Below are 25,146 nucleotides of genomic sequence, written 5' to 3'. Positions count from 1 at the left end.
GGACTCGATCCCGGGACTCCAGGACCATGACCTGAGCCGAAGGCAGTCGCTTAACCAACTGAGCCACCCAGGCGCCCCAGTCATTATTTCTTAACTATCTCTAAAATCCATCAACTTTTCTTTCAAATGCCAAAACCTTGGCTTAAAGCACCATTAGCTTTTGGCCTAGACAACTGCAGTAACTTCCTAACAGGTCTCACAGGATTACTTTGGGTTCTGTAATTTATGTGCTACACTGCAGCCAGAATCATCTTTTACAAATATAAATCTTTATCAAATACTTGTTTGCTTAAAAATATGCAATAACTTCCTAATGCCTTTGAAAAAGAAGTCCAAACTTCTAAACATGGCTTCAAGCCATGTAAAAACTAGAGAATGCATGTCTCTCTTTTGCTTTTCTTCCTCAACACTATGCTCCAGCCATGCAGATCATTCTCAACTTTTTTTTTGTTGCCCACTAACTTGCCAGCCTTTCTCAGCCTTTGCATACATTCTTCCCTCTGGCTAATGTCTGGAGATGTGAAACCTTACTTGGCCAGTCTTCCTGACCCTCCTGAGTTGATTCATTAGACAATCTGTTGGGACCCAAATATTTACTGAGAATCTACTATGCATTGGGCACTGTTGTAGAAGGCGAAGATATAATGATAATTAAAGAAAGATGGCCCTTGTCCTCAAAGAACTTAAGTGCAAAGGCTCTGAGAATGAACTTGGCATATTTTGAGGGACAGAGAGAGACAAAGCCACTATGGCTAAGTAGAGTGAAAGAGGGGGAGAATGGAGATAGGTCATGGTAAGAAGCTTGGATGAAGTGTAATGGCAAGACAAATACTTTTTTTTTTTTTTAAGATTTTATTTATTTGACAAAGCGAGAGAGAGAGCGAGAGCGGGAACACAAGCAGGGGGAGTGGGAGAGAGGGAGCCCTGCTTCTCCCTCTCCCACTCCCCCTGCTTGTGTTCCCTCTCTCACTATGTCTCTGTCAAATAAATAAAATCTTTAAAAAAAAAAAAGAAAAAGAAAAAAAAAATGTCTTTAAAGGCACACACTGTGGATCAAATTCGGAATATGAATAGAGGGACTGGCCTTAAATAAGAGCAGGAATAGTTTCCTCCATAACAAAAGTGAAGGCAGAGTTTTCATCTGACTACATCTATCTTCTTTGAAAAGTACACAGCTTGGCTATAAACCTAGAGTGTGTGTGGAAAGAGAAATGGAGATTTGAGGAAGAGATCATGGAGAATGAGAAAAGAAATTTACTAAGGAAGTATAACAGAACTGACTAGTCATATTTAGTGCCCACTTAAGAGTGTAGTCATGAATGAGAGGGAAGTCTAGTCCGCACAAATTTGTGACTTTCTCCAGTAACCTTCAGCTGCTTGGGTGTAGGTATGGAATATGAATCTAGTTAAGCTGGGAGCCAGGGTTGTGTCAGGTGACTGCAACAAAAGAAAAGAGAGGAAGGAAAGGAGAGTACCAAGATCTGGCCTACAGGCTGAGAAAGTGATGACAAGAGGGAGGTGATGAACAGCAAATAAGAAGTCAAAGGACTGGAAATTTTTTTTTTTAAGTAGGCTCCACACCCAGCATGGAGCCCAACATGGGGCTTGAACTCACAACACTAAGATCAAGACCTAGCCAAGATCAAGAGTTGTACACTCAACTGACTGAGCCACCCAGGCACCCCAGGACTGGAAATCTTAATGAGATCAAGTAATCACTGAAAACAGAACATATAACACTAAGTAAGTTGGAAGGAGTGAAGGATATATGAAATCAAGATTTCAAAGGTGGTACAGTTACTGATGAAGACAAAGTCAAGAGAAGTAGTTCTCAAACTTTAGAATGCATCAGAATCACTTGGAGTCAAAACAGAATGCTGACTCCTATATCCAGAGTTTCTTATTCAGTAAGTCTGGGGTGGGGCCACAAATGGCATTTCCAGCAAGTTCCCACATGATACTGATGATCTAGGGACCTACTTTGAGAACCACTGATCTAGGATAGGACTTCTGTCAGTGATCAAGATGGGGTAAGGGGGCGCCTGGGTGGCTCAGATGGTTAAGCATCTGCCTTCAGCTTGGGTCATGATCCCAGGGTCCTGGGATCGAGCCCCACGTCTGGCTCCTGGCTCAGCAGGGAGCCTGCTTCTCCATCTGCCTCTCCCCCTGCTCGTGCTCTCGCTCTCTATCTCTGTGTCTCGAATGAATAAATAAAATCTTTGGAAAAAAAAAAAGATGAGGTAGGAAAAAAGATCTTTAGAATTAAGATCAGGAATTGAGAAACCAGGTTGTTGAAAGGATCATTTACGAAGATGCTGAAGGCCCTAAGAATGTCCATGAGAGAGAATGAAAGGTAAAAGACAGCTATAGGAAGAGATAATAGGAGGCAAAGTTTGATGTCTTATACTTCAAGAAGCTGGGATTTTTGCAGGATAAAAGGAGACAAAGGGTTGGAAATGGCACTGGGTAACAAGGAGAAAACCTATCCCGTCTCCAGGCTCTCAAGTATTAGGGTATGGGAGAAAACAACTTAAAGAACAGTAGGGCAATCCATAATGGGAGCTTTTCAAAGAAACACTGGCCTTCACTAAATACTAAAGGGACCTAACAACTAAATGCAGTGGGTAAATTTTGGGTCCTAGGTTTAAAAAAAAAAAAAATATGGACTTTACACTAGAATTATATATGGAAATACTGTTAAAATTGTTAGGGGTGATCACTGTTATGTAGGAAAATTTCCATATATTTGGAGATTCAGGCTGAAGTGTTTTAGGTGAAATATCATGATACCTGCAATTTCAAACAGTTGCTGTAAAAAAGAAAAGTGCATGCGTGCATGTGTGGAGTCTGCGAAGATGGCCTCCAATGAACTACGCAGTATTCTTACTTACTGTCGGTATTTGTACTCTTGTGTAGTCACCCCCAGAGTGAATCTAGGTAGATTCTCACCGTGAGTGCTCTTTAAGCAACAAAATGGGGTGGAATTGATTCTATGCTAATTCTGAGGCTAAACATTACATTAAGGAGGCCTGGCAGCTTCTTCCCCTTTTGTGCTCTGGGAGCCCTGAGCTGTCATGTAAGAAGCTGACTACCTTGCTGGAAAGAGCACATGGAGAGGGAGAGGCCCTGAGATTGTGGAGAGGGGGAGGGGAAGGAAAGAATGGAGAGGACATCCAGCCACCCCAGTGGACCTGTCTAGCCAACATCACCAAGGTGCCTGGAAGAGCCATCTTGGATGTTACAACCTAGTTACAACCAGTCAATCCACAGCGTTATAAGATACTAAAATGTTTTAAGATACTAATTTTGGGTAACTGCTGTACAACTATATACACAGACACACACAGTGAGGGGAGAAAGCAAATGTGACAAACTGTTAAATAATGAATCTATTTAATTTCTCTCTGGATTTGAACATTTTCAAAATAGAAGATTTATGGTAGACTCTGATCATATTTGATCATTCCTTAGTTTTATTGTTAATTTTTAAAAGTATGATAGTGGGATTGAGGCTATGTTTTTTAAAAAAGAATTCTTTTAAAGGTACTGAAATCTTTACTGAGGAAATTATCTAATATCTGGGATTTACTTCTAAATAATCTAGGGGATGGGGTGGAGAAGGAAGATGGGATATATATGAAACAAGATAGTCTTTTTTTGATAATTATTGTTGATAATGGGTACAAGGGGGAAGATTCATTACACACATCTCTCTACTTTTTTCCTTGCTCCATATTTTCTGTAAAAAAGAAATATTGCAGCAGAAGCAATGTCTTTGGGTTTCAGTTACAGTAAGAAGGTGAATGGAACAGTGACATTAAAGAAACAAACACAAAAAAAGGCTTGCATCCAATTGGGGAAGATAGTAGCTAGAGAATATTTTATTTAAAAAGGCTATAAAGTACTTACTAATAAGTTTGCTCTCCCCAAAGCTGCTATATGGTTGTAAACCATTGTGGTTATTAATGATTTTGATAACTCAGTGTTCTCCCCCACTGATGTAGAGAATCTAGAACTAATTGTACATAAGAATAACTTCCTTTGTTAATTTTAGGGAGATGTAGGATTGAGCAAAGATGTGAAAGGAAGAGCTGAAAGCAGGAATTATTGGCAAAAGGCAAAAGCACTAATATTGGGGCGCCTGGGTGGCTCAGTTGGTTAAGCGACTGCCTTCGGCTCAGGTCATGATCCTGGAGTCCCAGGATCGAGTCCCGCATCGGGCTCCCTGCTCCGCGGGGAGTCTGCTTCTCCCTCTGACCCTCCTCCCTCTCATGCTCTCTGTCTCTCATTCTCTCTCTCTCAAATAAATAAATAAATAAAATCTTTAAAAAAAAAAAAAAAGCACTAATATTAACCAATGATATCTAAGGGCAGTGACTGTAAGTTTAATAAGAGAAAGGGATTTCCTAAGGATACTTGCATCAAGAAGGGTGGGGGGAAGGAGCACCCTATCCAAAAATCATCAGCTTTTTGTATCCAATTAGATTGAGGATATACTAATTCTTACCTTCACTTGCACATAAAGTAATGCACAATTGATGAGGCTTAACCCCCAGAATACAGAAAATAATTGTGATTTACTATTATTCTCTTCATCTCCAAAATGCTAGGCTTGATGTACTGAAACACATCAGCTACACAGATAAATATACATACTAGGGATATCTGGAGAAAAAAATTAGAGTTGGTTACAGGAAGAGGTAGTAAAAGTTTTCTACCTAAAATTCTTAAAATACCCACAGTGCAAGGCAAGGAGGCTCTGTTGTTGTTCCCACTGATGGATTGAAAAATAACAAAATATGAATAATTACCACAAAGTAAATTTTTATCTGTATAGCACTTTATACTATATGACCTAACATTCTACTCACAACCTTCTGAAGTATGCCTGGTGTATCCCTATACAGAGATAAGAAAATGGAGTACCAAAGAGGTTAAATCGCCTATTTAGAAAATTCATAGCTATGGAGTGCCTGAGTGGCTCAGCTGGTTAGGCGTACAACTCTTGATTTCGGCTCAGGTTGTGATCTCAGGGTCATGAGATTGAGCCCCATGTCAGGCTCTGTGCTCAACCCAGTCTGCCTGTCTCTATTCTTCCCCCTCTGCTCTTCTCCTCACTCTTTCACTCTCTAAATGAATAAATCTTTAAAAAAAATTCATAGCTAGTCAGTGGTACAGCCAAGATGAGAGGCTTAAAACCTGACCACTTAGTTCAGGTGTCTTTCTACCAATATAAAGGGATAAATCCAAAGGAAAGAGAACTTGAATTATTCATACACTAAAACTTGGTACAAATTCAGATATAGAAAAATGAGGAAAGAATTATACAAATTTCTGAGAGAGCAGTGGTAAAAAAAAAAAAAAGGGACCAAAAAAATGACACATTATTTAAATGCACAAAAGAATTCTAACCTTTGGGGCACCTGGGTGGCTCAGTTGTTAAGCATCTGCTTCGGCTCAGGTCATGATCCCAGGGTCCTGGGATCAAGCCCCGCATCGGGTTCCATGCTCAGCAGGAAGCCTGCTTCTCCCTCTCCCACTGCCCCTGCTCGTGTTCCTGCTCTATCTCTCTCTGACAAATAAATAAATAAAACCTTAAAAAAAAAAAAAAAGAATTCTAACTTTTCTTTTGATGTACACTTAAAGGGATACAGCATACTTTACCACCAGTCTCTGGATACTACTCGCAATATGTAACTCCTCATTTTTTTAATTTTTTTTTTTTTTTAAAAGCATGAAAATATGATTAGCCCTATTACACAGATCCATTTCACCTCCCATTATTTACAAGCCACTTGTCCCTATAAGGCTTTAGAACAGAGTTGTGCCTTAACAGATGTTTATTTTCATTAAACCTACCGGTCTCTGTGACTGTTTTGGGTTTCTCAGTCTCCACAGTGTCTTGATTTTCAGGCATTTCTTGAATATCATCTTCTGCAAATCCGGTATCTGGGCTGCTGGTTGGTTTATCATCATCTTCATGACTCAGAGTTGGTGAAGCTTCTCTCTTACTCATCTCTAAAACAGCTGCTAGAAGCTCTTCTTCGCTCATTCCGTCAAATCCGGAGTTTTCCAATTCAGACTTATCAGGCTCTATTCTACATGATTTTGAATCCTGAAAAAGAGAGTCACTTTTAGAGGAAGCCAGAATGCCTGAGAATATGGCAATCTTTTTTTTTTTTTTTTTAGATTATTTATTTATTTATTTGAGAGAGAGAATGAGATAGAGCATGAGACGGGGGAGGGTCAGAGGGAGAAGCAGACTCCCTGCCGAGCAGGGAGCCCGATGTGGGACTCGATCCCAGGACTCCAGGATCATGACCTGAGCCGAAGGCAGTCGCCCAAACAACTGAGCCACCCAGGCGCCTGAGAATACGGCAATCTTAAGAGTTTAAAGTGAGTTTATTTCTAAAATGTTTCCTTTCTTTGATATTTTGAGTTAACAATCAATAGCCAATATATGAACTCACTGGCAAGCCTAATTTTCTTTTAATAAATATATAGGGATACATGTTTATTTTATTGATTATAGTAAGTGTTAAGTATAGGATTTGGAAAATACATAAAAATAACAAATTCACTCAAAATCCATCACTCAGAGATAATTACAGTAAGTATTTTTGGTGTATTTTCTTCCAGATATACGTTGATCATACTATAGACACTGTCACTACATCTAGTATTTCTTTCTTCTTTTGAAAATTATTTTATATTTTTAAATTTCTTACTTAAATTCAATTTAGTCAACATACAGTGTATTATTAGTTTCGGGGGTAGAATTTAGCGATTCATCAGTTGCATATAACACCCAGTGCTCATTACATCAAGTGCCCTCCTTAATGTCCAATTACCCCATTCCCTCACACTCACCTCTCCACCAGCAACCCGGTTTGTTCCCTGTAGTCAAGAGTCTCTTATAATTTGCCTCCCTCTCTGTTTTTACATTATTTTATTTTTCCTTGCCTTCCCCTATGGTTCATCTGTTTTGTTTCTTAAATTCCACCATACGAGTGAAATCATATGGTATTTGTCTTTCTCTGATTGACTTATTTCATTTATCAAGATACCCTCTAGTTCCAGCCACATCATTACAAATGGCAAGATTTCACTCTTTTTGATGGCTGAGTAATATTCCATTGTATGTATACCACATTTTCTTTATCATCTGTTGATGGGCATCTGGGCACTTTCCATAGTTTGGCTATTGTGGACACTGCTGCTATAAATTTACATTGGGGTGCATGTGCCCCTTCGAATCACTATTTTTGAATCCTTTGGATAAATAGTAGTATAATTGCTGGGTCATAGGGTAGTTCTATTTTTACTTTTTGAGGAACCTCCACAATATTTTCCAGAGTGGCTGTACCACTTTGCATTCCCACCAACAGTGTAAGAGGGTTCCCCTTTCTCCACATCCTCGCCAACATCTATTGTTTTCTGAGTTGTTAATTTTAGCCATTCTGACCGTACACCTAATATTTCTTTTTTTTCCTAGTATTTCTTTTTTTTTTTGAATTATCTATATATACCTTTATTAATCACTATTGTTCCAGCAGTTTTAAAGCTGAATGAATAATCTTATTAGGGAGAAAATTCAATTGTAAATTGAATCAGTATAAACCAAGTTACTGGGTAACTTCATAATGCTCTGAAAGAAATATGGAACTTACACTGTTCAGTTAGAATAGTGGTGCAAAAATATTTATAACACCTCTCAAGATACCAAGATACTTACTGCTACTGTAATTTTATATGAAAATAAGTGTATTTTTCAATAAAGCATTCATAAGTTAATCTTTAGTTATACTGAGAAAGGGTATTTAGTTTCCTGCGTAAATGACAACAATCATTTATTGGTTTATTTTGTCTCTACAAAGTCAGATATTTCCTAGTATTTCTATTTAAATGTTAAGTCACCATCTTTTTTTTCTTCTTTTCAAATAAATGAGAAAAATAAAAACAACATCAAGATTATATAAACATTCAGAAGTTATTTTCTGAAGAACTTTCTCTCATTTCTGGGAGAGCTTTTGACTTTCTATCATTTCTCATTCAAGGTGAGCAGCCACAAACTATCTTTAGCTTTAAAATAAGATGGGAGGGCGCCTGGGTGGCTCAGATGGTTAAGCATCTGCCTTCGGCTCAGGTCACGATCCCAGGGTCCTGGGATCGAGTCCCGCATCGGGCTCCCTGCTCAGCGGGGAGCCTGCTTCTCCCTCTGCCTCTCTCTCTCTGTCTCTTATGAATAAATAAAATCTTAAAAAAAAAATAAATAAATAAAATAAAATAAAATAAGATGGGAAACAAGTCAATAAAAATTAACTACTAAATTAATTGTTATCTTAACAAAAGGGAGATTTAAAATCAGTCAAATGAGATGATGCAAACTTTGTATCTTCAAAGTATTAATTATTATTATGTGTCAAGATAGAAAATGATAAAGTTACACTTTCTCACATTCATTATTTAAATCTCTAGATTACCTGGTTGGCGTGTTGATATAAAATATTTACTACAGTCTCCCCCATAAATTAGCAATTAGTATTAAATAAAGCAAATAATTATTTCAGGACCCATATGTAAAAGTTGCTCTGAAGATTAACAGGAGAAAGCAATTTACCTGTAACAACTTTCACTTCTAAAGTTTCAATCATGGAAACAACCTAAGTGTCCATCAATGGATAAATAAAAATGTGGTACACATATACAATAGAATACTATTCTGCCACAAAAAAAGAAATGAAATCTTGCCATTTGCAACAACATGGATGGACCTTGAAGGTATTACGCTAAGTGAAGTAAGTCAGACAGAGAAAGACAAACACCATGTAATCTTGCTTACATGTGGAATCTAAAAAACAAAACAAAACAAAACCAAATCCCACCAAGCTCATAGATCTAGAGAACAGACTACTGGTAGGTAGGGGTGGAAGCCTGCGGGTGTGAGTATGAGAGAGAGAAATGGGTAAATCAGGCCAACTTCCCGTTATAAAATAACTTAGTCATGAGGATGTAATGTACAGAATTAGACTACTATTAATATTTTATTGCAGATTTGGAAGTTGTTAAGAGAATAGATCTTAGAAGTCCTTACCACAAGAAAAAAAATTTTTTTTGCTAAATATGTATGGTAATGGATGTTAACTAGACTTACTGTGGTAATCTTATTGCAAAACCTACAAATACTGAATCAATATGCTGTACACCTGAAACTAATATGTCAATTATACCTCAATAAAAAAAAGTCCCAATCCATTTTTAAACAGACTGGTTTTGTAGTTACAGAAAGTATACTCTTTAAAACTAGTGTTTCAACGGATCCATTAAGTTTATGAATTTATGATCCACCCTGTGTATTAAGTTTGCTAAGAAAAAAAAAAAAGTTTGCCGACGCTAGTTATAAAGGCATTTGTTTGGACAGTAAGAGCTATATAAAAATTTGTCAAGTATTTTGATGAGAAATTACTTACTTTTTCCGGGTCTTCCTGCTGCTGTTCGCAGCCTGACATTTCACAAAGTCTCTGGCTAAGGGCCACAGAGCGTTTTAGCTCATCCTCACTGTCTGAATCAAGGCATAAAGCCAAGCTCTTGGATTTGAAGGTGAAATTCCTGTAATTTAAGAAAAAAACCTATATGAGTCTGATAAATAAACTTTTGTCCTTGTTATTCCCTTGATGTGTAAATACCAAAATAAAAAACTTTTCCATTTTGGAAAATGATTTACAGAGAAAAAAAGATATAGCAAGAGGTATATTTAAGCATTACCTTTGCCCCACTCCAAAACAGCCATGCTTTGAAAATTAGACAATTCTTATGCTACAATAAAATCCATCCGTAAACCAATCACTTTGTGCCTTTTTTCTTTTAATGATCAACCCCAAAGAAGTTTGTTTTTATAAAGCAAGTACTCTACTGCATGCATGCAGACATAGCAATGAATAAATGTTCTTGACAAAATTGTGCATGAGGGCTAATTTTTGATCTTTTAAATTATGATCCAAGTTATTTTAAAATTAACAGTAACATTCCACTTATCCAATTATATGTAGGTCAGACTTCTGGCAACCTCTGTTTTCCAGAACACAGGGATTCAAAAGTAAGAAAAAAGGCTTCTGAGGAAAGTAGTTTCAAAGCCAATGCACTTTACTCTTTAGACAGGGACCCTTTCTTTCCCAGGAAATGGTGTATAAAATAATGCAGCAAGTTCATCAAGAAATGAGAGCTAGGAAATGAGAGAGAATAACCACAAAAAGGGCAATAAAAAACTGTAAAGTCATTTAATATAAACTGTTTTGTAAGACTTAAAAGCCTCTGAGGGCATTATCATATTAAAACAGTGCAATAAGTGATACTCATAATGCTGATTCTGAGTCATTAAAACATTTAAATTATTTTCAGTGTATTTTATTTACGAATATAGGGAATTCTGTAAGGTTACAGAGTATAAACCCATCTAAAATGGTAAAGCATTTTAAAGTTTAATGCTTAAAAAAGCAATCTTCAGCTATGTAAAAGTTTATATATGGAGTATCAAATATCATTCTTCAATACCAGATAAGTAAGGTGTTACTGCATTGCCTTCTAAGTGAGCTGAAAATAAACTAAAAGAAAAAGTGGTAAAGGTCAAAGAGCACGAACTTTCTTTGATGGAGATTAACATAAATTCATATAGTATACTAAAAAAAAAAGTAAAGTGGAAATTGAAAAATGCAATTAATGTAAATGTAAAAACTGTAAATAAACATACAGAATGATGGCACCAAGAAATAAGAGGCCACAATGGAAACCAGGAGGATTGCATAGCAATGTAGATCAAAGAAAAGAGGCAAGTGGTCAGTGATAAGCCCAAACATAGTCTGTGGCTGAGAGCTCCCAGGATATCACTGCACTCCAGCCTATACACTTGAATAGCCTCCCATTACGTGTTCAAAAGGGTTTTTAGTATAACTTAGAAATAGCCAATTAGCCATCTTAATTCCTCATTTCTGATTTCATGCACACCAAGCAAAACTGAATGTATTAATTTGTTTATCCATGTAAATACTTTGCTGAAGGAAGGTGACACCTGGCTACTAATGGACCAGGGTCAAATGTGACAAAGGACACTGTAGAAGAACCAACAGTATTCTTGTTCAAAACTCAGCCTCTTTTAAGTTTGATCGGCATGACAGGTCTTCTAGGGCCTAATTATCCTTTATTGACCAACTCTCAAATTCTCATACCAGTAGACCCTGGAGAACAGATGACCATGCCAAATATAATGATGCCCAATGAAACCATCTCCTTCTTGAAACTATAGTGATTTGGTACATAAAGAGTGCATTCCATTAATAATTACTATATTCACAGAAGGCAGCTTGCCTGTAGTAAGGAAAAATATTCATCCTGTAAATGCATCACTTGCTCACTTTCTAAGCAGCCAAGTGGTATTGCTCATTTGTATCTTGAGAACGGGCAAGAGTATTCATATCGGTACCATTTCAGATTTCTAGTCATGTTAGTCATCTGGTTTTAATTGCACTGAAAAATAATTAACAGGAGGAAAAGAAAATAGCAGTTCCCAAATGTCATTTTATGGTTATATAAGCCCCCCAAAGCCCTTAAACAACAGAAGTGTCTCTTTTCTAAAAGTACTTTGGGACATCAGATTTTCAGAAAAACTAATTTTAAAGATAAATGACAACCAAGTCATTTAGAATTGTTTCATCAGGAACTGTGGTTCTAGTTAAATTATAGAGGAGATATATTAAAAAAAAGTATTTGCTTCCCTTTATGGACAAACTTTTCCAACTTAAGTAAAAAATATAAAACATTTGTAGAATAGCTACATTTCATTGTGTGTTTGTTTTCTTGTTCCCTTTCAGAATTGCTTCAGGTCAGTGTCTAAGACAGGAAGTCCCAGACTGCCTAGCAACAGGTGAAAAGATATTTTGAGATCCCCATGTGTATCTTTGAGGAACAGTGCTTTATACCAACAGTGGTTATTTTATCCCTTCAAGCCTTAAAATCCCTTGTCATCAATTTCTATAGTTGTAGGATGAAAATATTACGTATTAACAGTTGATTTAAGAAGTTTAAAAACAAAATTTTGAGAAGATCATCTGAACGTGCTTCACTGTTAAAGATTTGTTATACCCTAGGTTATACTTCAAAGCAGATTCAGGAAAATTACAAAGTATAGTAATACAGAGCAGTTATCATGCAAAGAAAAACAGAAAAGGGGAGGGGATAATCTTGGAAATCAGGGTAAGCCAAATCTTTAAAAATACAAATTTTGGGTACACAAGAAATATAACTCACTTTGAAGGTGTAGAAGGGCTGGTGATGCAGGAATTCACCATTTGAGAGGCTTTCAATGGTCTAGAACTATCAGAAAATTAGAAAATATATAATGTATATAATTACATTATTAAAAATATATATTTAACTTATAAAATGAATTATTCTATACTATAGCTCCTTATATATCTTTTTGCAAATAATTACAATACTTCCACCACTAGCAATAGAGGCCAAAAGAGAAAACAAGGTACCATCTGTAGGCTCTTCCTGATCCAATGATCTACATAAACAGCATTGGAAATGAAGTCAAAGGTAATGCATATGAAAAGAACAACTTGGGAAAATTATCTTGCCTCAGTTCTTTACTTTTAAGCAATAAAACAGTAATAGCTCTCATTTATTGAGGACTTACTGGCTATCAGACACTGGAGTTAAGAGCTCATAGTGTATTACCTCATTTAATGTTCACACCATCCTATTATTTCCCCTATACACAGGTCAAAGAACTTGTCCAAAGTCTTCAAGCCATTCCACTGTAGAATCATATAGCCTGGTTTCAGGCCTGTGATCATAAATCACCTACAATGATGGCCACAAAGAGTAATAGGTCTACCAGCAGAGGGCAGTTTGCATTAAGCAAAACAACTATTCTAACGAAAGCCTGTAGGAGAAAATCCAGAAACACCTAAGACTCTGGGAAATTATCTTTATTAATAAGTAGGCCCACTGAGTCCTTTAGTGTAAACTTACATGATGTAGTATATATTTCAATTATTAATCCAAGGGAAATACATTTTCTAAAACTGCATCAATTATTGTTAGCAAATGTTCATTTGCTTTCTGAAAGGTCTATTTATTCTACTTAGCCAAGAGACCTGGCTCTTCCAGTTACTAACTGCGTGATCTTAAGAAAATCACTTACTCTCCTTGAATCTCTGTAAAACTAAAAATTTAGACAAAATCTCTAAGATCCTTTTCACTTCTGAAGTTGGAGAACTTTATGATTCTACCAAATTAGAGTTCAAGTATAAAAAAGAACTACAGTACATGGCTCCAAAGTAATGTAACAAGAGTAATGCAAGAAAGAGCAACATTCACAGAAGTCCTAAGGTTTTCTCAGCATACATGATGAAGCAAAATCAAAAGTAAAGGTTACTTCTTTTATCATGGGAAAATTTCTAGGAGCCACGGAAGTTCTTCACTCACATCGGTGATGATACATTTATGAAGATAAAATCAATTCTGGGGGGCACTAGATAAAATTTAGTATGCTGTTTCTCAAACTTGCATATCCCAAAGAGTCAGCAAAGGCATTTAAAAAAATACTTATTCTTGGGGCGCCTGGGTGGCTCAGTCGTTAAGCGTCTGCCTTCGGCTCAGGTCATGATCCCAGGGTCCTGGGATCGAGTCCCACATCGGGCTCCCTGCTCGGCAGGAAGCCCGCTTCTCCCTCTCCCACTCCCCCTGCTTGTGTTCCTGCTCTCGCTATCTCTCTCTCTGTCAAATAAATAAATGGAATCTTTAAATAAATAAATAAATACTTATTCTTAAGCTCTATCTCAGATCTACTAAAACAGAACTGCTAGGGAAAGAACACAGGAATTGGTATTTTTTAGCGTTCAGGTGATTCTTATGAATAAGCAAATTTGATTTATATTCCCAAAATGTATCAAACTTGTCTTCTAGTGATCTAAAAGAGTAAGAGCACTCTCTAAAAAGGTAACTTATTATGAAAGGCAATTAATGTACTCAGAAAAATTTTGTTTAAGCATTTTATTTAATTATTTCCATCAGGCAGTAATTTGACACAAAATCCCAAAATAAAGCAAAATTAAAATCTTCTTGGTCTGATTTTACCTGGGAGTCATGTTATCTAGTTCAGTCATTGTTTTGGTCAGACACTAAAGCCCTTCTACTTCAAAAGGAAGGTAAAGAAATTCTCTCTCAAGGACTTACATTGCCATATGTGCACTCCAACCAAGGGTGAAGGGTGGTTTTGTATTTTCAGTGCAATGAGAAGATAGGGTCAGGTATCTTGGAATGATGACTTGCTGCCCAATCTTGTTGTTAAGTGAGAGAGTGACATTGAAGCTATATCGTTTTAAATGAAGAATGAGGATCCTGAAAAACAGGAGATGACATTACTAGTTCACACATAACAGAGCTAGCTCTCTTACTGGTGAAAAGAGATCACTGTAACTAACCACGTTAGACAGCTTTTGACTTAAAGACTACTTTTGGCTAAAGATCCTTCAAAGACCATTTACCGAATACCTGCCATGTGCTAGGCATTGTGCTAGGTACTAAGAATATAAATAAAAATAAAACATGGGCCTTGGGTGGATAAATGAGGTCTGGGTAAAATATATGTTTGCAGAAAAAAAAAAACACACCAAATAAAACACACTTTATTTTAAAATGTTGGTTTTGGGGTGTGCCTGGGTGACACAGTCGGTTGAGTGTCCAACTCTTGGTTTTGGCTCAGGTCGTGATCTCAGAGTCATGAGATTGAGCTCTGAGTTGGGTTCCATACTCAGCATGGAGTCTGCTTAGAGTTTCTCTCTCCCTCTGAGCCCCTTCCCCCCATTTTCTAAAATAAATAAATAAATCTTTAAAAAAATTTAAAAATAAAATAAAATGTTGGCATTGGGTTAAATCCTTAAATTATTTACTTCAATGTTATCTAGTTTACAAAAAAATAGGTATTATATAACCATTAATGGTAATTTAATTAAAGTGTTAAACAGCCCTTATGTTTGATGGTGAACATTAATTTTTTCAAGACGATTTTTGACAAGAACTTTTTTTTTTTTAGATTTTATTTATTTACGTGACAGAGAGAGACACAGTGAGAGAGGGAACACAAGCAGGGGGAGTGGGAGAGGGAGAAGCAGGCTCTCTGCCAAGCAGGGAGCCTGATGCGGGGCTCGATCCCAGGACCCTGGGATCATGACCTGAGCCGAAGGCAGATGCTTAACGACTGAGCCACCCAGGCGCCCCAAGAACTTTTTTTTTTTAAAGTAGGCTCCATGCCCAATGTGGAGCCCAACACGGGGCTTGAACTCATGACCCTGTAAATCAAGACCTGAGCTCATATCAAGAGTCAGACACTTAACTGACTGAGCCACCCAGACGCCCCTGACAAGAACTACTCTTATTTCAGTATATAGCACTTTCTCTGGAGAAAGCTAAGAAGGAAATAGGAAAGTTTTCTCCACTTACAAAAAGTTCTACAAAATTTACATGCCAAATCTGGTTTGTGGGTCTGAAAAGGCTTTTAACTCTGTAGAAACACTTCTTTTTAGTTACTATTGTGCTAACCTTTTCACCTCTGATACACACCATAATCTCTGCCTGATGGACTAAATATATTTCACAGCCCACAAGAACACTTTAAAATTTGAATTTCAGAACTCTTATGGGAATAAACCTCAATTCTAGGCAAAATAATGTCTGCTTTATGGAAAACTGTTTCCTTTCTTACCGTACATATCTTTATCACAGAAGCCACAAACTAAAAAAATTGTAAATTAAAGTTATTGACTTTATTTTTCTTTAAAAAGTATGCTAGAACTCATAATCTTCAAGTTCACAACTTGAGAGAACACAAGGATCCAAATGGTATGAAGAGATTAAAACTAATATCAAATATTTTGACTAAATTTCCAAATAATCCTGCCAAAATAAAAGGTAATATGAAAGGTAGATGATAGTCAAAATCACTTATCTACGAAGATGAGGTGAACTACAACTGAACATACTTGATAAAGATACCAGGCCCTTCACGAATAAAAGTAAACTGGCTTTAATACTGAAATGTACAAAAACAGAGCAAGTCTGATAATCAGGATTTATGATACAAAGGCTTCTAAAGTTTGGAATAAATGAACCTATAACACAAGTGACCTACCAGGAAAAAAAGAGAAAACCAATGAAAAAAATTTCCCTCAGTATTTTTTTTTTCCCACTAAAAGAACAAATAGCTAGACACTGGAAAAGGGTAACAGACATTCAGCTTGCCAGGTCAAACAAGTATTTCAAACCATACATGCTTTCCTTAGTTAATGACAGCTGGTAACAATCAATCCTTTGCCCTAAGGTTTGTCTCCTCTACCTCCTGCCTCAAAACACCAAGAGGAAAGAATAAGTCTCTTGAGTAAGAAATGGCCAACATAATAATACTGCTATGATTTAGAAAATCATTTCTTTAAAAGAAACTCATTTTCTAGAAAGGAGATAATGGAACCTACAAGAACTAGTCTCTAGGGGCTAGGTTCCAGAAACTCTACACTTACAGAAAAGTGAAGCTAATAAAAGAAAGTAAAGCACTCTGCAGGCAAAGTGCCACATAAATACTTAATAACAACAACCTTGTTTGTGGTTGAGATCTATTCTTGGGAAGAACTAAAAGCTGCACCATAATCACATCATATTTTGTCCAGCTAGTTTGGTTTTATGTATGTTTACACAGAGCTAATTAAGTTAAATTCATTCCTAATTCTGAATTGTTTTGATTATAGGAAACTTACTAACTTACAAGATCCTTTGAATAAAGGAATGTAAAAAAAACCTGCAGAAAATTACTCTTTATTTTCATGCACACATGTGTATGTGTTTGTGGCAGATTTTTGCTGAAGGTTTGGGAGAAGGAGACTAGCACATAATCAAATTGCAAATTATAACTGAATGTCATACATTACCAAATTAAAAATCTCCTACCTAGTCCCTACCATTGTTCCAAAGTCTCACCAGCCACGTCCTCTTGTTGCCATCTTCCAGGGACTGTGAAGTGACTTCCCTTCTTCAGCCTTCCAAATCTTCTTCCTTTCTTATGCAAGAACATCCTAACCTCCCATCCTCTACTCTCTCCTATCTCAGCTTTGCTTTACCAATCCATTCTAGTGAGCCTCACTTACCCAGTAATATCTGTAAGTACTTTAAAGAAGAAAAACTGAAGAGCGATTCATTTTACCTGGGTAGCCTGTTAAATTTGTGCCTGACAAGAGCACACTTCCCACCACACTTCTCACAGGAATACTCAAGTTCTTCTGCCTGTAAAAAGACAAGAGGGAAAAATAAAGAAGCATGAAGTTGAATCAGCATTACCCCAGTAAATGCTAATACTGTTTTCTAGTCACATTAGTTCAGTGCAATGACAACTCCGAGAAGTTCAAATTTTGTGTCTAGAGTCACAAACCTTACTAAATTAAGACCTAATCCTCAAAATAGATATCTTATAATATCATGCCCTATTTCAGAATTCCTAATTTCCTTTTTTACCATGGAAACATCTCAATTTATGACAGCAACTAGACTCTACAGTAGCAGATTCTCAACCTCTTCCCCATGGATGCACAAGAACCACTGCCTAGAGTATATCCAGATTTTAACATTTGGCCATAGCAGAGATAAGATCACCTTCAGGTTAGGCGGAGTTCCTGGTCTGTTAGGTGTAACTCTACCCCTTTCTTATAATGGAACTCAATCTTCTGGTGACAGCCCACTAAGAACAACTGCTCTAAAAGGACCAAAGTTTGGGGTGGATATCATTACCTAGAGAAAACTGAAACAAGAAATCCTTAAAAAATGGGGGTAAAGATACACAGGAAAAGCTTCAAATTCTATGATAATAACAGGAATAGTAAGGAATGATAAAAAGAAAAGCAGAGTATTTATCTTTGGGTGGAGCTGAATGTTCATCATTTAAAGAACAGAATTTTGTTTTTAACCTTAAGAAGACAACCCTGCCCATTTGCTACAACAAAACAAGAACCACTGTTAAAGAGACGAAGGGTGATCCTGACAAATTTCCATCAGTTATAAGGACTGCTACACAATAGGTCCAATTATGTCCCCAAAACTTGCTGAATATCTTTAACAGTATATCACAGAAACATATTTATCTAAAGCTTTGGATAAACATGACTCTTCCCTTTTGTTTCTAACAGGTTACATACAACCTAAGGAAAAGCAGAGTATTTTTTCATTCCTCAGATCTTAGATACAAACTCATATATAGCATCTCCAATTTTCACCAACACTACCAAATTTTAGCACATGCTTCAAGTTAATATTTGTTCACAAATAACTAAGGTTGTCTAAAACACCTGCTATTGAATTAAATGTATAATCTACTTAACCAATCAATACTCTTCTTCTATGAGTTAATTAGATTTATCAAGCTTTTAAAATTAAACATTATTTATAAATCTTTCTCATTTGTTTTCCCTTCATGTAATTTTGTTGAAACTCTGCCTTAAAGAAACCAATTTCAAATACAATTACCTATGATATATAAAACTTAATTATGTGAAAATACCAAAAGATATTACTTACCCTAAAGAAAAGATCAAGAGAATCTTGAATTGAACGAGGAGGGAGTGGCTTTTTCCTTCGAGGAAGGTCAATGGAGAGGTCATTAAACTGTTCTCTTTTGGGAATAATTTCTCCACATCTGTAAGAATAAAAGAAGACAAATGGAAGCATTTAGAAGTCTAACTGTGCAATACAAAATAAATACAAATATACTTCAGAAACACTGTTCTGGCACAGAACTTAGCAGGTACTGACAAAGACTAGCCTGAGTTGATAAGCAATATACAACATGTAAGACTTTTCTCATGAGTATTTTAACCCTCATTAAATCAATACAAGTAAAACCTCAACTGCAAGTATTTAAGTATTTAACAGAATGCTAAATTTAGTTTTTTAAAAAAGCCCCAAAAGTTAAAAACTAAAGTACAACATACACATAGAAAAGTGAACCAAATTGTACAGTTTCACGAATTATCAGTTAACACCACTCAAATCAAGAAATAAAACATTATAAACTCCGTAGGAGCCCTCTCACGTGCCCCTTTCCAATCACTACCCCTTTCTCCCAAAAGGTAACTATTATCCTGACTTCTAGCACAACAGGTCAGTATTGCTTATTTTTGAACCTTATATAAATGGAACCATACAGTATGTTTTTAGTCTCTTTTGTTCAACATGATTGTGAGATTCAAACATGGTTGCTGCATGTGGCTATAGCCCATCTTCATTGTTGGCTCACATTAACCTGTTCTGAGCATGCCACAATTTATCTATATTACTACTGATGGACATTTGGATTGTTTCGTTTTTGACTACATAAGCAATGCTGCTTTAAAAATTCTATGTGTTCAGCAACTCTTTCTGCCCACAGGTCCTGTCCCTGTGCTTTAATAATAAAAACACCTTTTTGCACCAAAAATAAAATAAAATAAAAATGCTATGTGTTCCTGGGGTGCCTGGGTGGCTCAGTTGGTTAAGCATCTGACTCTTGGTTTCAGCTCATGATCTCAGGGTCGTGAGATCCCCACATCAGGCTCCACGATCAGCACAGAGTCTGCTTGAGATTCTCTCTCTCCCTCTCCCTCTGCCCCTCCCCACGCATGCACTCTCTAAAATAAAATAATCTTTAAAAAAAAATTCTAGGTGTTTTGGTGAACTTCTGTTGGAACTGTTTTGATCACTGGATATATTTCTACAGAATTTTAAAAACTGGGCTCAGAGATCAAAACATTATTTATCTGGAATCAAATTCACTTCTTTTAAATAGTTTTAGTTGATGTTTTTCCTTCTCTCTGCACAACAGCATTTTTAGTAATATTCAATCTCCTGCCCTAGTTCTCTACTGCCACAGTTGAAGACTGGAGACCATAAAAATATATTCTTCATCCAACAAATATTTGAGTGCCTCTATCTAATAGGCAGAATTCTAAGATGACCCTTAGCCTTTGTATAATTCCATCCCCTTTAAGAGAGCTTGTGACCATGATGAGCTTTCACTCCCATGATGATGTTACAAGACAAAGGGACTGTGCAGATATGATTAATGTTACTAATCTTAATGTTGAGTTGATAAAAAAGGAGATTATCTGAGTGGGTCACGACTTAATCACTTGAGCTCTTTAAATCTGGGTCTAGAGGTCTCAAACAGAGGAAGTTAGGGATTCAAAGTCAGACATGTACTGCTGACCTGAACAAATCGCACTGCTGTGGACTGCCTATGGAAGCCACATAGCATGAAACAACACGCAGCCCTTAGGAAATGAGTAGTTGCAGCTACCAGCCAGCAAGAAAATGGCGAGACTTCAGTACTACAATCAAAAGGAACTAATTTCTGCCCACAACTTTAAGGAGTGTAGAGGGGTATCCTGATGAGAACAAGCAACACGCTGATTTCAGTCTTCTGATACCATGAGCAGAGAACTTGGCCACACCCTGTCTAGACTTCTGACCTATGGAACTGAGTTAATAACTATTGTTTTAAACTGGCAAATTTGCGCAATTTCTTAGGCATCACTAAACACGCCTCCTATATGCAAGAAACTGTTCTAGTAGCACTAGGGTTACAGTAATGAACCAACCCAAGATAAAATACCTCCCTGCACAAAGCTATATTGGAGGAAAAAGATAATAAAAAACATATAAGTAATATGTATGGTATGTTAAAGTGATAGTGATAACTGCCAACGGGGAAAAAAAAACAGTGAAAGACCAGAGTAGATGGTTGGAATTTAAATAGGGTAAATGCCTAGAAAATGCCTTACTGAGCAAGTAGCTTTTACATAAAGATATGGAGGGGAATATGGCGAAAGAGAATTTGAGATAAAGGGTACAGTAGGTGAAAAAGGCCCTTAGGTACCAGGATCTGGCATTTAAAAAATAAATAAATAAAGCAAGGAAGCTAATTTGGTAGGAACAGAATGAGGAAGGGGAAAGAGTGGTAGGAGGTGAAGTGAGAGTTAGTTGGGGGAAGAGGGGCTGCTGAAGAACAGATCATACAGGATTTTGCATATTACAGTAAGAACTTCAGCTTTTATAGGTTTTGAGGAGGGCTAACATGAACTAACTTCCACTTTAAAGGGATCACTTCGGCTAATGTGTTTAAAAAAACCTAGAGAGAGGATAGAAACACAGACCAGTTTAGAAGGTATTCCAACAATCCAGGCAAGAGATGATAGTGGCTTTGATCAGATGGTGGCAAGTGGTCAGATTCTGGTTATACTCTGAAGGGATTTCCTGACATATGAGATGTAGGGATGCAAGATAAAGAGAAGAGTTAAGAAATACACTACGTTTTTGGGCTGATAAATCTAAGTATGGAACTGTTATTACTGAGATAGGGAAGACTGCAGAAGGGTTTTTTTTTTTGTTTTTGACTGCAGAAGGTTTTATGGAGAATACTAAGTACTTAGTTTTAGATAATTTAAGTTCTTTGGAGAATTCTTCGTATTTGATAATATTTTACTATACTGGGGCGCCTGGGTGGCTCAGTTGGTTAAGCGACTGCCTTCGGCTCAGGTCATGATCCTGGAGTCCCGGGATCGAGTCCCGCATCGGGCTCCCTGCTTGGCAGGGAGTCTGCTTCTCCCTCTGACCCTCCTCCCTCTCATGCTCTCTGTCTCTCATTCTCTCTGTCTCAAATAAATAAATAAAATCTTTAAAAAATATATATATATATTACTATACTGAAATACCTTATAATGTAATTGAAAACAAGTCCATTTAAACTACAACAGTTTAAAAAAATAAGTACATTTGGCAAATTGGCCAAACTAACCTACAGTGAGATGGGACAGAATCTAAACAAAGAAAATTACAATTTGAGGTGTACGTAATCTTCGTTGAGCCACAAACTATTTTGTGTTTAAGGAACTGTCTTAAAGAAACTGCTAATAAAGCAACTAAAGCAAAGCCTGTAAGGAGGTAGCTGGGCCGCTGCTGCTGTGGCCTCGCGGAGCCGTGCTGCCTCCCAGACTTGCCACACTGCCAGGCCGCTCTCAGCCCAGCCCCTAGTGTATCTAACACCCCAGGAGACACGTCACTTCAGGCATGGTGCACAAACATCAACGTCCACCCAACATCTGGGTGCTGTGCCAGTGGGGCACCTGCCTGATGCTGCGGGCACAGGACAGCAACCACTACACTTTGACTCGGCCTTCTTGCTTCTTGTGCCGCCTGTAGCCAATTCTATCAGGGGCCATTGAAATTCTCCTATCAAAATAAATTTGGTTGGCACCCCCACAATTAAATAACAACAATTAAAACTTTGCTTCTCTCTCTAACTTGAACAAATCTGTTGGGAAAGTACATTAGAAGGAAAGGAAAGGATAACTGGCTACTGTATTACTAACTGCTGGTGGGCTCTCCAGCTTTTACAAGGACATGGACTGTATTTATAAGACCTGGACGGGCGCCTGGGTGGCTCAGTTGGTTAAGCGACTGCCTTCGGCTCAGGTCATGATCCTGGAGTCCCGGGATCGAGTCCCGCATGGGGCTCCCTGCTCAGCGGGGAGTCTGCTTCTCCCTCTGACCCTCCCCCCTCTCATGCTCTATCTCATTCTCTCTCTCAAAAAAAAAAAAAAAAGACCTGGACTTTTTCTTGTAAAAATAACTTATCTACTGGGGAAACAAAAGACTGAAGAAATGATGAAGACAAGAAATGTCACACACACTAGTGATACAAAACTATCTTTCTAGTGTCCATCTGAATGTTCAAAATTGTAGTCACAATTATTAGAATGTTACAGCTGGGAGAGACCTCATGAATAGTCTAAGAAAAGTAGAAATATGGAAGACAGAATGGATAGCTAATATATGGGTTTTGAGTATTTCTAAGGAAAATTTCAAACTGTTCTGTAATATTTACAGAATTTGAGCGGAAGAAAATCCCAAATCTTTCAGATGAGAAAGCTCCATCATGTTAAAGACAAAATTAAACAAAATACTTAGATGCAAACTTGTCAAAATATGAATTTCAAAAATAAAGAATACCACAGATTTTCAGGAAGAAAAAGATTACCCACAAAATCAGGTTTCTCTCAAATGGCACAGAATAAGAACACACGGTGGGACAGTATATGTAAGATACTAAGGGGGAAAGGCAATGTGTGATTCAATAACTCTGTATTAACTCCTGTGTGAAGGCAACACAATTCTTGCTTATACAGAAAATTCTACTCTCTCTGAAAAAACATATTCAGAGATAACTGAAGGATTAATCAAAATAGAACCTTTTTTTTTTTTTAAGATTTTATTTATTTATTTGACAGAGACACAGTGAGAGAGGGAACACAAGCAGGGGGAGTGGGAGAGGGAGAAGCAGGCTTCCCCCGCAGCAGGGAGCCCGATGCGGGGCTTGATCCCAGGACCCTGGGATCATGACCTGAGCCGAAGGCAGACACTTAATGACTGAGCCACCCAGGCGCCCCTCAAAATAGAACCTTTTGATGTGAAATGCATGATATAGAAAGAAGTCTTGGTAACGAGCATGGAAATTACCTAAATGTAGAAAGTCAGCCTGAATAATCAATATAAACATGGTTAAAAAGCACTGCAAAAGTTAAAAATAATTCAAATTTTGATCCTGTAAAAAAAAAAACCCATTTTTAATAAAAACAATTTGGTTTAATAAAATAAGCAATAGGAGGGAGTCTTTTCAGGGAAAAAGAAAAGAACAAGTATTCCGAAAGTACTCGATATTACACAGAGATTAAAAGAAAACCCCACAAAAACAAACTTGTAGAGCGAAATTAAATGTTTAGTCAGCACTACAGCACATGACAAAATAGTCAAGTTCTCCTTAGTTCTCACCCTACAAAGCATTTTTACAGAAGATAAAGATGCTTTGAAAAGAGATGTTTGGTAGAATCTACGCATTTATGTATCCTTATAACACAGAAAGGAAGATAAGAATTAAAACCTTCTAGAAGAATTTTAATCACCTGCCATAAAGAATTAAAAGGGCAAAGAGTTTTCTTAGAGGTTACTTACGCTTTACAGATGATGGAGTGCTGAACCTCAAACTCCAAGTTAGTAATAACAGGGCAAGTGTACACCCTTGTGGCTGAAATATCTGACGAATTTTCTTCTCCGGGAACAGGTTCGGTCTTCCAAGTTTTATTTAACTTTTCCATGTCCTCTTTCAGCTGGTCTAAGCATTGACTTAAAAATTCATGAGCATCCTAAGAAGGCACAATATCTTTAATCATAAGATCAAAACCTTTCCTACCACAATGATAGCTTGCTAACATTGTGATTTATACAACTAAAGCACTCGGAGGTCAGTACCATATGTGAAAAAGGTCAGATTTACTCTAACAATTTGGGGGTACATATTTTGTGAATAAGAACAAATGACACTGCAACTGATGAATCACTAAATTCTACCTCTGGAACTAATAATGCACTATATTATTGTATAGTGTTGTATGTTACATTACACATGTAACATACAGTGTGTTATTAGATACACAACACTATGTTAAAATGAATTTAAAGAAAAATTTTTAAAAAAGAACAATGACAGATTTTATATATTTTTTATTTTAAAGATTTTTATTTATTTATTCAGAGAGATAATGATAGAGAGCATGAGAGGAGAGAGAGTCAGAGGGAGAAGCAGACTCCCTGCTGAGCAGGGAGCCCGATGGGGACTCGATCCCGGGACTCCAGGATCATGACCTGAGCTGAAGGCAGTCGCTTAAACAACTGAGCCACCCAGGCGCCCCAGATTTTATATTTTTAACTACCAGTTGGATTAGCATGAATGAATAAATGAATCACTCCTTTAAGATAAAGTATTTTTTTCTAAGATAGCCTTTGTAGCTAAAATAGCCCAAGTTCCTATAATGGCAAATGTTATCTGTATTTTTCAAATATGATAAAATACACAGAAGAGTCATATTAAACCTTACCATAAGTCCTCAGGTTTTTCAACTTGTGATGAACATATGTACACAAATCTCATTTTATTTTATTTTTTTAAAGATTTTATTTATTTGGGGCGCCTGGGTGGCTCAGTTGGTTGAGCGACTGCCTTCGGCTCAGGTCATG

General features: G+C 37.0%; 1 protein-coding gene across 4 annotated transcripts in view; it reads right to left on the bottom strand.

Moving 5' to 3' along the window:
• Nucleotides 1-25,146, bottom strand: part of USP37 (ubiquitin specific peptidase 37) — an 86,966-nt gene that overhangs the window by 16,796 nt on the left and 45,024 nt on the right. For 3 of the 4 annotated variants that reach the window (XM_081813605.1, XM_081813606.1, XM_081813607.1), the window contains 7 exons: nt 24,085-24,275; nt 18,619-18,736; nt 17,255-17,334; nt 14,239-14,403; nt 12,301-12,366; nt 9,471-9,609; nt 5,860-6,115 (listed from right to left, as the gene is read on the bottom strand). In XM_081813605.1, coding sequence (XP_081669731.1) covers nt 5,860-6,115; nt 9,471-9,609; nt 12,301-12,366; nt 14,239-14,403; nt 17,255-17,334; nt 18,619-18,736; nt 24,085-24,275 — 1,015 coding nt within the window. The remainder of the gene's footprint in view (nt 1-5,859; nt 6,116-9,470; nt 9,610-12,300; nt 12,367-14,238; nt 14,404-17,254; nt 17,335-18,618; nt 18,737-24,084; nt 24,276-25,146) is intronic. The other variant, XM_081813608.1, reaches the window with a different exon arrangement.

This window comes from Leptonychotes weddellii, chromosome 3 (genome assembly GCF_054177405.1).
Source record: "Leptonychotes weddellii isolate Sample4059 chromosome 3, ASM5417740v2, whole genome shotgun sequence".
Taxonomy (NCBI): domain Eukaryota; kingdom Metazoa; phylum Chordata; class Mammalia; order Carnivora; family Phocidae; genus Leptonychotes; species Leptonychotes weddellii.
The sequence above is the reverse complement of the archived record's forward strand: the minus strand, read 5'-3'. Positions and strand labels throughout refer to the sequence as shown.